General features: G+C 42.9%; 1 protein-coding gene across 1 annotated transcript in view; it reads left to right on the forward strand.

Moving 5' to 3' along the window:
* The window catches only part of MTMR14 (myotubularin related protein 14), a 65,018-nt gene that overhangs the window by 16,812 nt on the left and 34,876 nt on the right, over positions 1-13,330 (forward strand). Inside the window, exons 3-6 of the mRNA XM_006888952.1 lie at positions 5,469-5,577; positions 10,669-10,744; positions 11,040-11,097; positions 12,509-12,631. Coding sequence (XP_006889014.1) covers positions 5,469-5,577; positions 10,669-10,744; positions 11,040-11,097; positions 12,509-12,631 — 366 coding nt within the window. The remainder of the gene's footprint in view (positions 1-5,468; positions 5,578-10,668; positions 10,745-11,039; positions 11,098-12,508; positions 12,632-13,330) is intronic.

A 13,330-nucleotide genomic window follows, 5' to 3' on the forward strand; every position in this document is an offset into this window, starting at 1 on the left:
GGTGACTGGGGCATTCAGGATGAGTGTGTTGGAGGCAGTGAGATTGGCACAGGACAGAGCAGAGTTTAGAGCTGTTGTACATATGGTCGCTATGAGTTGCAAGCGACTCGACAGCACATAACAACAACAACAACAACAAGATTTTCTGAGTGATGTCTTTAGCTTTGGTATCAGGATTATGCTTCCTGCATAGAATGAATTAGGAAGGTATTCCATCATTTTATTTATTGTGAAATAGTTTGCATAGAATTGGTGTTAGCGCTTCTCTAAATATTTGAGAGTTTGCCAGTGAAGCCATTTGGACCAGGAAGATTATTTTGTTTTCCTTTTCTATAATCTGTTCAGTTTCTTCTTTAGTGATGAATCAGTTCAAATTTTCTACCTCTGTTAATTAAGGTAGGGAGTAATTTTTTTTTTAAAGTGTCAAGTTCCTCTAGATTTTCATAATTGTTTCGGTTCTTCATAGTGTTCCATTATTATCTCACCCCACCATGTTTGTTGATTCTGTTGTGACTGCCTGTTTCTTTCCTTATTCATGTTACTTGTACCTCCTCATCTTCTCATCCTTTTCCATTGTTCAATTTGCCAGGGACTTACCTTTTTTTTTTTTTGTTATGGGTTTTTGGTTTGTTTTTAAATTTTTTCAAAGAATCAACTTCTAGTTTTGTTAATGTCTGTTTTTCTGTTTATTTCTGCTCTTTGTTTCATTTCTTCTAGAGACTATAAGTGTTCCTTATTGTTCTTTTTCTAATTGTAGGAGATACTGGGTTAAGGTGCTGATTTTGGTTCTTTTGATATGTTTGTTGTTATAAATTGGCCTCCAAGTATGACTTTTCCTATTTCTCAAAGATTTTGGGATGTTATCTTTTCTTTCTCATTTACTTTAAGAAAAAGAAATTTTAAAGAAAATTTAAAATTCTTTTATCTCTTTTACCCATTAGTATTCAAACAGTCTGTTATTGTCATTATTAAGTCTCCTAGTACTTGATTTCCACCCCCTCGTCTCCCTTTGTGGGAACTCTGGAACCACAGTCTGCGGGGATTAAAGCTACTGAACCAAAGACAGCACCTCTAGTAGTTTGAGTCAACCAGCCATTCGAGAAGAAAGGTACATTCTTTCCTCCTACTCAGTTTACAGCCTTCCAACTCAGTAGCAGTGAGTTGAGTTAGCTTCCTGTTGTTGATTTCTAATGTTACAGGATTGTGATCTGAGAAGATGTTTTACAGTTGTTGTTGTTAATTGCCGTTGAGTTGTTGGTAACTCATAGCGAACCTATGAATGAAAGTCCTTAACACTTGTGTGTCTTTCATCCTTTCTCCAGGTTCATAGGGTTTCCAGAGGCAAGCTGCTATGGAAGTGGATACCACTCCTGCTTCCAAGCTTGTTTTAATCAGGGAGCCCCACCAAACACTGGCCGCATTGGGTAACGATTAATGCATTTGACACATCAGTGTCACAGTATTCAGCTTCACAGCAACCACAAGTTACCTCTGTACAGCAAGTGGACACACCAGGGCTATACAAACTTGAAGAATGTTTGACCAAAAACAATGAAAAACAGTCCTGAAGTATCATTGTTTTTTTAATTTATTGAGGCTTGCTTTGTGACATAGTCTATTTTGGTTGGAGAATGTTCCAAGTATGTTGAAGAACAGTATGATGTATGTGGTGTCCATACTGGGTGGATTGTCAGATATCTCTACAAGAATCAGTTGGTTAATTATGTTGTTTAGTTCTTCTGCTTCTTTGTTGACTTATTCTGTCCTTTGATGAAAATTGTGTATCTAAGTCTCCTATTATTGTGGAGTTATCTATCCCTTTCCTTTCAAGTTTACTTTTTGTCTCTTTCTGCTCTGCATTGGATACATAGATATTAATTCAATTTATGGCCTTTTGTTCAGTTGACTCTTTGATCATTATATACTTCCCTTCTCTCTTATGCTTGTTTTTGTCTTGAAATCTGTTTTATCAGAAATTAATATTGCAGCTCCTCCTCTTTTTTCATTACTATTTGCTTGAATAGCACATTTGTTTTTCCACCCTGTGAATGTTAGTCTTTCTCCTTGTGTCTAAGATTTGTCTCTCATAGGTTGCATATTGCTTTGTTACCCATTCTGCTACTCTTTTTCTCTTGATGTTTAATCCGTTCACAGTGGAATTATCAATAGGTTTGGGAGTGAGCTGTTTTTGCTGTCCTGTTTATTCTGATATAACTGATTTATTTGTTCTGTTTGTTTTGTTGTGGGGGTTTTTTTTGTGCTGAACTAATTTTGTTTATTGCTTTTCCTGTTTTCATCATTGCTCTTATTTTGATGTTTACTAAGATTTTAAGAGTTTTCTCTTTTTTTCTGAGGAGGATTATTCATATTCTGGAGGTTACCCTGTAAGTTATTTTATTCCCAAGTCTAATTGGCAGCACCATGATAGATGGAGAAGAGATTGAGGTTGTTAACAGTTACAGCTTGCTTGGCTCCACAATCAACACTCATGGCACTAGCAGTCAGGAAATAAAAGACGAATTGCATTGAGAAAATCTGCAGTCAGGACATCGCCAGAGTACTGAGAAGCAATGATGTCAGTCTGGAAACTAAGGTGCATGATACAGGCCATGGCCATCACTTGATATCATCAGAGAGCTGTACAGTGGCTGAGGATGACAGAAAAAGAATTGATACCTTTGAGTTGTGGTGCTGGAGAAGAGTCTTGAACATACTGTGAACTGCCAAGAAAACAAATAGGCCTGCCTTGGAGAGAGTGAAACTAAATTTCTCCTTGGAGTCTAGGACTTTGAAGCTCCATCTTACATACTTTGGGCTTGTGGCCAGGAAGTATTGTCTTTGGAGAAGGACTTCATGCTTGGAAAGGTAGAGATACAGTGCAGGAGAGAAAGACACCAGATAAGATAAATTGGTAAGTAACTGGGGCAATGAAGATAGTTTTGTCAGAGTCTGACTCAGGACAGGGCACAGGTCAGAGCTGTTGTATGTAGGGTCGCTGAGAGTCTCAGGTGACTTGACAGCACATAACAATGGCAACAACAAAACAGCTCAGTTTATCTTGAAATCTCCTTGACTTCTTTTCAATTTGGAAGTTTTGCAGTTGCAGTTCTTATTCCCTCTCAGTACTTTGTGGTTATCTTCACTTATGGACTGATATCTCTGTTTTTCTATTTTCAGCCCTATATACTTATTTTTACTTCATGTATTTCTCTATCTGGATCGGTTTCTGACTGATCGTGTCAGTGTATGTTTCTGGTCAATTCCTGTACATTCCAGTGTGGCCTTTCTCTTTAGTATTTCTTGTAAGGTTTGCCTGGTTTTCAAAAATTACCTTAATTTATGTTTAACTGAAAAGTCCTATTCCTATTTCACCATCATCTCTGATGGATCGTTTTGCTGGAAATATAATTCTTGGTTAGTGATTGTATCCAAAACTATGAAAGAAAGGTTCATCCCATTGCCTTCTTGCCTCCATGGTTTCTGCTGAGAAATCAGAACTTAGTTGTCTTGTTTCTCCTTTATAGGTAACTTTATTTTTGCCTGAGCACATTTCAGCAGTGCTCTCTGCGACTAAAGCCACTGACTTTATTGATTTACAAAACTTTACAAGAACAGTAATGACTGTGCCAAAAAAGAGCCACATGGCATAAAAATAGGCTGACAGTGTAGGTAGAGTGAGGGAAGGGACAAAGAGCCCACTCAGAAAGCTGATAACTGTCGCATGGCCAGGGAATGAGAAGGAAGTGGAACCCATTCATGAGGGAGGATTTGAAAAAAATTGAATGATGAGGGGAGAGGACTTCTGGAAAGCCCTGGCTTCCACAGACTTGAGCATGGCAACATAGTCTCCTTTGTAGAGGATAGGGAGGGTCCCCACTCAGTTGCAAACTGTAGCCTCAGGGCTGGGGGCTGGAGGCTCCAGGGACAAACTCACAAGAAGTCATCACACCACTCTTGAAAGCACCCCAAAACAGTGCCAGGACTGCTTGATATTGGCACTGAATGTGTCCTTGAGGCATTCCTGAAAGAGATCTTCATATTTATCACCAGAAACTGCCCAAGGACCACACACACCTCATCAAAGCCCCTCTCCTCCAGCTTCTTGCCCAGGACTTCACCGATGCCAGCCAGACTCCCCACGGGCTTTTCCCTCATGGGTTCAGCCACAAAGTCCCAGTGTTTTGGGGGAAGTTTTCATCGTGATCAGGCTTGATCAGCAGCTCTCTCATCATGGCTCCTGCTGCCAGCCGCAGCAATACTTTTTGAAGTCCTTATTAACCCAAACAGCATCCAGATGTACTTAAAACCATTTACCTACAAATGTATGCAAATCACTTCTCTTTCTGAAACTGTGCATGAGTACATGCAGTATTGGTTTCTTTTCTCTTTGGTTTTTTTTTTCTTAGTAAAAAACAAAGTTTATTGAACCAGAAAACATGTGGACCCTCTTGTGGGATCAGGAACACTAGATGATGAGTACATGCAGCATTGTACAGTAACACACAGACCCCTAGGAGTCAGGGTGTAGGAGGACTAAACCTCGGGTACTAGGCTTGAAATTGCAAACATGAGCATCTTCCTTTCCTTCTGCTAGGTTGTTCTGTACAGCCTGCTCTTTAACGTTTGTAATGTTTTTAGTCCATTGCTCCCAGAAGTTGTGATGAGCTGACTTGGGGCCTTTGCTAGGTTATGTTGGGTAAAGTGAACATAGACAGTTATTTTCGAGATGTGTCATCTAATGTGGAACTTTCAAGTTTCTCAGTGCTCAAAATAGCTTCTCTTTCCCCTCCTTTGCGCTGGTATCCTCTGCTGTGTTGGCTACTTAGATAGTTAAAGATGGTTGGAGTGGTGAGAAATCCAAGAGAAGCCATGTACAGCGTACGTGGACCTCACACTCAAACCATCTCTGCCATTTCAGAGTGTTCCTGTGTACCACTCTTTTTACCCTTGGTGTTAAAATACTAGGTAATCTAAACATAATTAACATTTAGTTTACTGTATATTGTTCTGTGTTTTATATACTGCATCTTCAATTCAGCTTACTTTTTAAGATTTCTTTTTTACCATAAAGATTCTGAAATCAAACTGACTTAATGTTAATGCCTTTATCAGTGAACTAGAATTTAAGAATTATAGTATTACATTTGAGATGAACACACAAACCTCTCTAGTATGAGAGTGTGTCAGACTCGAACTCATGCAGCCAAGTCGTTCCAGCTTGTAATCATTTGACTGTTAATGACTCTGTTGGGTTTCTGAACCTATATGTTATATGGGAGGAGACTGCTCACCTTATTCCTAGAGAGCTGCTATTATATTCAGATGGCCAGAGATGCTGGGCCTTTGAGTTAGGAGCAGAATTTGCTGTGGACTGTGCCACCAGAGTTCCTTTAGGAGTCTATACATACACATACACAAAATGTCCTCTTAGAGACCATCCTGACTTGCCTTTCTTTCTTGCATATTAGGTTTGAGAGTACTGTGCAAGTGAGCAAATTGCAAGAACTCATCAACCGCAGCAAAATGGCGAGATGCAGAGGACGGTTTGTGTGTCCAGTAATCCTGTTCAAAGGCAAGGTAAGATCCACGCTTTGTCCTCACATGCCATGTCTTGAGCTTCTGTTCCAGGTCACTGGCTTAAGGCAGAGCGTAGGGTCTTTGTGTCTTCTATTTGCCCTGGAGTGTCAGGTGGCTACTGGGTTCCTGTGAAGGTGCTATGGAGACAGACCAGTGGAGCGGACCATTTCTGCCACAGGCTTCAAGGGTGAAAATAAGTAGGAATGGAAAGCCCCACCAGGGTACCCCTCTTTATGTTCTGGAAGTAGAGATTTCCTCTGTTACTTCCTGATTGTATAACCTTGGACAAAAAATTAATTTCTTCAAGGCCTCAATTTTTTTCCTTCCAGAAAATAGGAACAATTGGGCTCACATCAAAGGTTTAAGCTGTGGATTAAATGAAGGGAGTTAATACATTGTGAGGAGCGCTCTGGTGGGATAGTATATTGAAAGTTGTGCTGCAGACCAAAAAGTGACTTCTTCAGACTCTGGAGATTTGAATTCGCTGGTGATTTCTGAGGGGAAACAAATGGACAGTCTCTTCCTATGCAGTTTTCCTTGAAAACCTTCTGGAGGGTCAGCAATGCATGGATTCAGACTTGATGACAGAGTTTTTATGAGACTACATTGTTAGTTACTCTTTTTTTATTTATTTATTTTTAAATGTAACTCACCAAGAATTTAGCTAGTGTCACTTGTGAGTTATAGCATGTAATTCAGCTCTCACTGTTGTGTTGGAACTGACCGACAGCTGACTCTGCATGGGAGGAGATTGCCCATCTTTCTCCCACAGTGCTGCTGGTGGATTCGAAATGTCAGAGATGTGTGTCCTTTAGTCCATAGGGAAATGCACTGGGCCACCGGAGCTCACTGTGTAAAGAAGTGAAATCCTTACACTTGTGGAACTTGTATTCTTCTCTCAGACTCTTCATCTGTATGGTCTCATTTCACTTTTATTAAACTCTTTGGTGTAAATATTCTCCCGCTTTTGCAGCTAAAGCAAAGATTGAAGTTTAAAAACTTCCTAAATTCATCATTAGAAAACTCTGATTTTAATTAGATTGTTCTTTCCCATATCACTGTCAGCATAGCCCAGTGTACTTATCAGATCACATTATAAGATTTCAGTTCTTACATGTAAGGAGTCAGTCACCAAAGAAGGACAACCGTGTGGCCTGGCGAATCAGTGGCCTCACAAAGAGAGTAGGATGAGGTATGGAAATCCGAGAGGACAAGGAGAATGCTAGTTGGCAGGAGACGCAATGCTGGGCCAGGCATGGCAGCAGAAAAGGAGAGGGAGCCAGGACTGCACCTGATGCCAACTGCATGATAAGCCCAGGCTGGAGTAGGAGGTGGCACGAATGGAATGGAGGAGGATGAAAGCCAGCTGATGTCTCTGCTTGTGCCAGGAAAGCCACTCTGCCTTTAGAGTGGGGTTAGTCTAAAATTGTTAGCTAACACAGAGGATGCTTAAAGAAGAGGGTGGTGTACTGACAGCTGAGCACCTGAAGTGCAGCACCCCGTTATGGAGCTGGGTTGACAGGGCATGAAGCTGCAGTTATTATTAACCCCTATTGGTGGTCCAGGGCCCATCACAGGGGGAAGGGGAGATATGAATTTTGCTTCAGTTCTTGAGTATACCTTCCTTTTTTAAAATGAAAGAAAGGCAGGTGGGAAAGGGTAGCTAAGAAAATGGGTTTGCTGAAGACTTTTCTTGTACAGATCTCTTTTAGAAAAGAGTAGGTCCTGGAGATGGATCTCTTAAAGCTATTTGTTCCCACTTACCATTGGAAAGTGTTTATGCTCCTAGAAGTTACAGGAATTCTAGTTTAGAGACTGCTGCTACCTAGAGAAGAGTGCTTGTCACTAGACATCGCACAGAAAACACTCACCTGTATTTCCCAAAATGTGTTCCGTAGAACAGTAGATTAAGGATATGCTTCTGAAAAGAATTATTTGTCAAACCAGGGTGAGAAATGCTCATCCCGTGGTTGTATTCAGAGTCATAAAGTGTACTGACCTAGTGGAGGCTTGTGTAGCCCAGAGACTGGGGTCACTGTCAAATCTGGAGGTTCTCTTAGTGGCCTACAGAGATGCAGAGCGGTTGGCCACTGCCATACTTAGCACTCTGAACATAGTCAGGGGCTGGGGGCCTAGTTTAGGGGCATAGCTGTATAATACGTAGTTAGACATGCCTGAGAGAGACGAGCCCAAGGCTCACTGATTACAGAGGTTTAGTGATGAGTACCTAACATACAGGATTAGTTTTGAGAAGCCTGACATTCCTAAATGTCCATGAAGGCTTTTTTATTAATCTTGATTTTTTCCTTCTTCTTTTTTTTTTTTCCTCTATCTCTAGGCATTGTGATAATATTTAATACTTCTAACTTCCTTTGATCCTGTCAGTGTTAATTTACTTCATAGCTACTGGCTTACCTTTTTGTTTTAGTTGCCTCTTTAGATACTTCCCCCCTCTGCTGTGATCTCTTTGAGAAATGACTTTGTCTTACTGCTGGCTTAGGAAGTACTTTTAGCGTCTAGCGAAGTGCCTGCTTGCACGTGTGTGCTTGGGTGGTTCTTGGATGAGTCAGTGCCAGATTCTGTGCCAGCAACACCAGAATAAAGGGGTCCATCTTGTCCCGAAGCATTTGATTATGGGGAAGCCAGGGAGGCAGGCAAGGAAACAAGCAGTTGAGAGGGAAATTGGGAAGGGCAGAAATATGGTACTTATGGTATAAAATCCTATCTTCTGTGGTCTGTGAGCAGCAGCAGGCACTGGTAACTCATGGGATGGGTCAGTTTTCTCCCCAGTCTTATTTTGGAGGCACTAGTTCTGCCTAATTGAGGAAGCTAAATAATGGCTTGCCAGTGAAGAACTTCCTTCAAACCCCAGTTCAGGCATGGAAATAGAAAAGATTCTCTCATATCATTTTCTCCTTCAACACTTGCATCTGACTTTTACACAATTAAAATTGTAGCAGTTTGTCTCTCTCTGTTTTCTCCTTGAAGAGGTGGGGAGCAGAGGTTAGCTACTTTTGTTCTTTGTGCCAAAATTGACTATTACATTAACAAATCTTGCTAGATGCTATTTTTACAGCTGAAATTGGAGCCACTCCTCATTAGAGAAACAGAGGATGTACAGAGTAAATGCAACTTTTTTCAGCCAAGAGCAGAGCTGAAAGTGCCAGAATGATGAATTAGGGTTGAGACCTTGGGGCTTAGGAGCAGGTGTCTATGTTGGCATCCACAGATGGACTAGGCCTTTCTCAGTGCTCTGTGCCCATCAGGGAGTTGGCAGACTGATTTCTTCTGCCCTCTTTGACTCTGGACACATCCTGTTGGGCTCAGCGCTAGCTGCCTCAGTTATTAAAAACAAGGACAGAGAAAAGGCCTTGGGGAGTAAAGTTTCAGAAGCAGGAAGAGGTTTCTGTATCCCGAAAAGAAATCAAGAATGTGTCTCAGAGCTCAAAAGCCAAAGAGTCTACTTTCAAAAATAACAGGAAAAATAAAGGAGAGTGAGTTTTGGTTCCCGGGAGCTTAGACGAACAGATGAGCTTTCTGTGATGAGCAAGCTGGGTAGTTTCCTGTTTCAGATGCCCCTGGAAACCAGGCTTCCCCTTATCTTTGGAGCCTTAGAGGCCTTCAGCCTGGGATTGGCACATCTGCCTAAAGTGTTCTGCTATTCTGCTCTTAACAAGGTTTAGGAGCAGCTACGTGGGCATGGAAGAGTCTAGGAGCCCCTGGTAATATAGGTAAAACATAGTGTACATTTTCTTTTTCTACCCCTGCCCCTGAAATTTTTAATTTCAATCTGTAATTGTTTAGGTTTTCAAAGTGCTATTAGACCCTGAGAAGTTAGATAGCCTTCACCATAGGGCATCCTTGTAGATCCCTGGTAATCTTGATCCTAGGCCTTCTGCTTAGGCCTCCACAACAGTCTGGTCACTGACTAGTTCCTGCGCCAGCATTGAAAAAGCACTTTACCAGCCATGGGTTACATCTGCATCCGCACCCTCCCTCAGAGAGCCGGAAGAGGCACTGCTGCCCACCCGCACCACTTCCTCCACTTTCATTCACATCTTTACTTGCCCATTCAGAAATGAAATCCATCCCTCTGTCACCTTAAAGCATTCCACTGCCATGGCTGATGCCCCTACCCCAGACCAGTGTCACCCCCATTTTTTACTGCTTTAGACTAATATGTTTCTCCATGGGTATCTTCCTATCCCAAGCCCAGCTTGAAGACACCACACAGCTTACTCAGAGGGAACCATCTACAACTGACTGTTGGCAATCATTCTGATTGCGTAGTTTGTAGAATTCTAACCCTCAAACCGATCTCTTCAGTGATGAGGAAAATAATGAAAGACTAACCAGTTATAGCTACTTCATGTTCTGTTTGGAGAGGCAAAAGTTGGGTTTTTCTTCTAAAGGGTGACCCACACATCCGTACTTGATCCTCCTACTATAAATGTGGGGAGCTCTGGTGGCCTAATGGCAAGAAGCTGCACTGCAATCCCGAAGGCACACAGTTTGTGGGCACCAGCTGCTCTATGGGAGAAGGATGGGCAGTCTCCTCCCGTGTGATTACCTGCCTCTGAAAACCCGCTGGAGGGAAAGGTATGGGTCAGTTCCAACTCTGTGGTACTCAACAACAGCAGCAACTAGAAATGTCACGCGTTCCTGTGCTGCATAGCTCCCTGTAGAAGTCAGCACAAGCTAGGGAGTTCAGGAGTGGATTGTTAGCCTACCTTGCCTCTCCTGTGTGGCCTTACACATCAGTTAACCTGCCACTCTTTTCTGTGAAACTGTGAAAATGCTACTGTCATTTCTACTCCAGTGTGAGGGTGCACATAGGATTCCACATGGCGCCCGATGCACAGCATCCAGTGCGTGGCCTGCTGGCCCTCACGACTGCTCTGAGTAGCGCTCTGGTGCCAGGGTAGAAGTTATGGCCGAGTCCTAGGAATGCCGCACACTTGTGCCACACAGTAAGAAACCTGTGCTCCAGCCTCATGGTGCTAGACTGGAACTGGAGGAGCCCCCCGGTCCCCTCAGTGGGTTCACTTCAGAAAATCTGTAGTTAACCCTGACAGTGCTGTCTCTCTCCAGCACATCTGCAGGTCAGCAACACTGGCTGGATGGGGAGAGCTGTATGGACGCACTGGCTACAACTATATATTCTCAGGTGAGTGTTGAGCAACATCCTCTAGGACCCAGACAGGATGTTTGTCCACTGCCATAAAGGCCTCCTTGGAAGGTGGAGGATATGATGGACCCAGGGCCTCCCTTTGACCAGGGACGAGAAGAGGAAAGGGCATTCATATGAGCACATGCTTTGGGTAAGAACAGTTGGGTGGGAAGAAAGGCGTGGACACCCCGTGAGAAGAAGCCAGAGTGTCCCAGCCCACTTTAGCATTTCGAGGGTAGAAGCTGCTTAGAAGGCCCCTGGGTGAAGCCACTGACACCGGCTTCTCTGGCAGGGGGTGCAGATGACACCTGGGCAGACGCAGAGGACGTCACAGAGGACTGTGCACTCCGGTCAGTGCTGGGTTGCTGGGAGTCGGGGTGGGTGGTCTGACCAAGCCGGCCATTTCTCACTCTGACAATATGTGTTCTCACTGCCCAGAGGAGTAGTTTGGGTCTTTTACTTCCCATCTACCATGCTCACATCCCAGAAGTAGAGTAGCTGAATTTTATATGTGGCATTACACCAAAGCTGACTTTATTGAATACCACTGCAGTTTGCATTCTTCCTGACTGCTCAGCAAAATTTCAAAAGTTCCTTGCGTTCCTGATACAGAAGGTCTGAGGCTGGGCCCCAGACACATGTATGTGTTTGAAAGCCCCACTGAGACTCCTTTGGGCCACCAGGTATGCTGGCTTCTGACTGCCTAGTGCACAGTACCTGAACCAGGCCATAGGCCTGCAAGCTCTACCTGCTCCTGGTTGAGCTGACATGTAGTAGACTAAAAGTTTCACAGCCATGCCCCTGGTGATCTAAGTAAGAGCTCAATATGAACAAGTAGAAATGAGGGCGGGGGGTGGGGGTTGTTGCAGGAAATGGCTGGTTCACATTCTTTCTATAAAACAGTCATGTTTTGGAAAAGCTCCTTTGCACAGTTTGTACCATGTGAATATCTTTAAAATGTCCTTGGAATGTACACACGAACCTAGTAAAGTCAGCTGCCCAAAATCAGGCCCCGTGCAGGGTGGCAGCCTGGCTGGGCCAAGATATGCCCGTTATCTTCAGGACAGCAGTATTCACTGTGCTTCTTGAGGGTATCATTGGGACACACACAATAGCAGTGGGCATATAAAAATAATTAATGGCAGTGGTTGTTTTTTTCTGCTTTGCCTGTATCTGCATGACCGATCAAAGGGCAACTTGGAGATTATAAACACTTCCTCTTTCTTCTGCTTCATAGGCTTGCCAAGTAGAGGGAATTTGCTTGCTAGTGTTTTGCAGTCAGTTGATAAAATAAATGCTCTAAGAATCCATTCTCAATAGGAATTTCACTCTCTCATATTTTGAGCAAGTCATGTGGCTAAAAATGTTCATACGCAGAGGGTAAGCAGGATGGAGGGAGATAAACTGCTAATGGAGCTCAGAGACGCTATCAGCCTCCAGCTTGCTGCTCTTTAGAACTTTGAGATTATCTTTGAGTCTTCTGGCTTATGTCAAGCAGTGCCAAAAAGCCTTTCCCATTTCTGGGCAGCAGATTGCTTCTCTTTGAAATATGCATCAGAGAAGTGAGTAATCTCTTAGAAAGTCACCTTCTCTGCATCCTCCCTAGAACACTTGGCCTGCCTTGGCTTTCCCCCCAGCTTCTGGAGAATAAAAGCAGGAGTTCTTACCAGTGACTCCATGCTTGCTGCAACAGCTCTTCCCCCAACTTTCTCTGCATGAATGTGCCCATGTCATTTTTCCTCTGGCTCTTCTGTGTTTCAGAAGTGCCGACATGCGTCTTTTTGATAAGGTCAGAGGCCATGACATCAAGCTGCTTCGGTACTTGTCTGTCAAATACATCTGTGACCTGATGGTGGAGAACAAGAAGGTGAAGTTTGGCATGAAGTAAGTACGGGAACCTACAGGAAGTCATGGAGGTGATGTCCACGGGCCGTGACAGAATAGTAGTTGAGGCTTATCCTGTGCCATGCTTTGTATTGTACTCTTCCTGCACAACTTTTCAGTACATCTTCAAACATCCCTGAAGTTAGATGCTGTTGTCACCTTTTACAGAGAAACTAAAGCAGAGAGCAGTCAGATAACTGTCTCAAGGTCATGCATCTAGTAATTGAGGGATATAGGACTCTAATCACAGTGCTCTTTTGCTTTCTACCCTTGCTCCATATGCCTTATCCAGCACAGTAGAACCTCTTAAAATGGAACAAAAATATCATTGTGTACCAAATGCTTTTGTGACTACTGCTTTGTTAAAAAAAAAAAACATATATGGACCAAATCCTCATAAAATAGAGCACACATTTATTGAAATGAAATCTGTGCTCAAGTAATTAAATGAAGGCCACTCTGATGACCTAATAGTAAAAAGCTTCACTGCAGTCTCAAAGGCACATGGTTCAAATCCACTAGCTGCTCCATAGAAGGGTGAACAGTGTCCTTCCATGCAATTTACTGCTTCTGAAAACCTGCGGGAGAGTCAGCTGTGAGTTGGTTCCAACTCAACGACACACAACAACAGATTTAGATACTTAAATGTAGATGCTGTTTTCCTTTTTAAAAAGAGTGCTTTTTTTTTAAAAAAAAAAG

Source organism: Elephantulus edwardii, unplaced genomic scaffold (genome assembly GCF_000299155.1).
Source record: "Elephantulus edwardii isolate Elephantulus edwardi_28Jun2011 unplaced genomic scaffold, EleEdw1.0 scaffold00073, whole genome shotgun sequence".
In the NCBI taxonomy this organism is placed as follows: domain Eukaryota; kingdom Metazoa; phylum Chordata; class Mammalia; order Macroscelidea; family Macroscelididae; genus Elephantulus; species Elephantulus edwardii.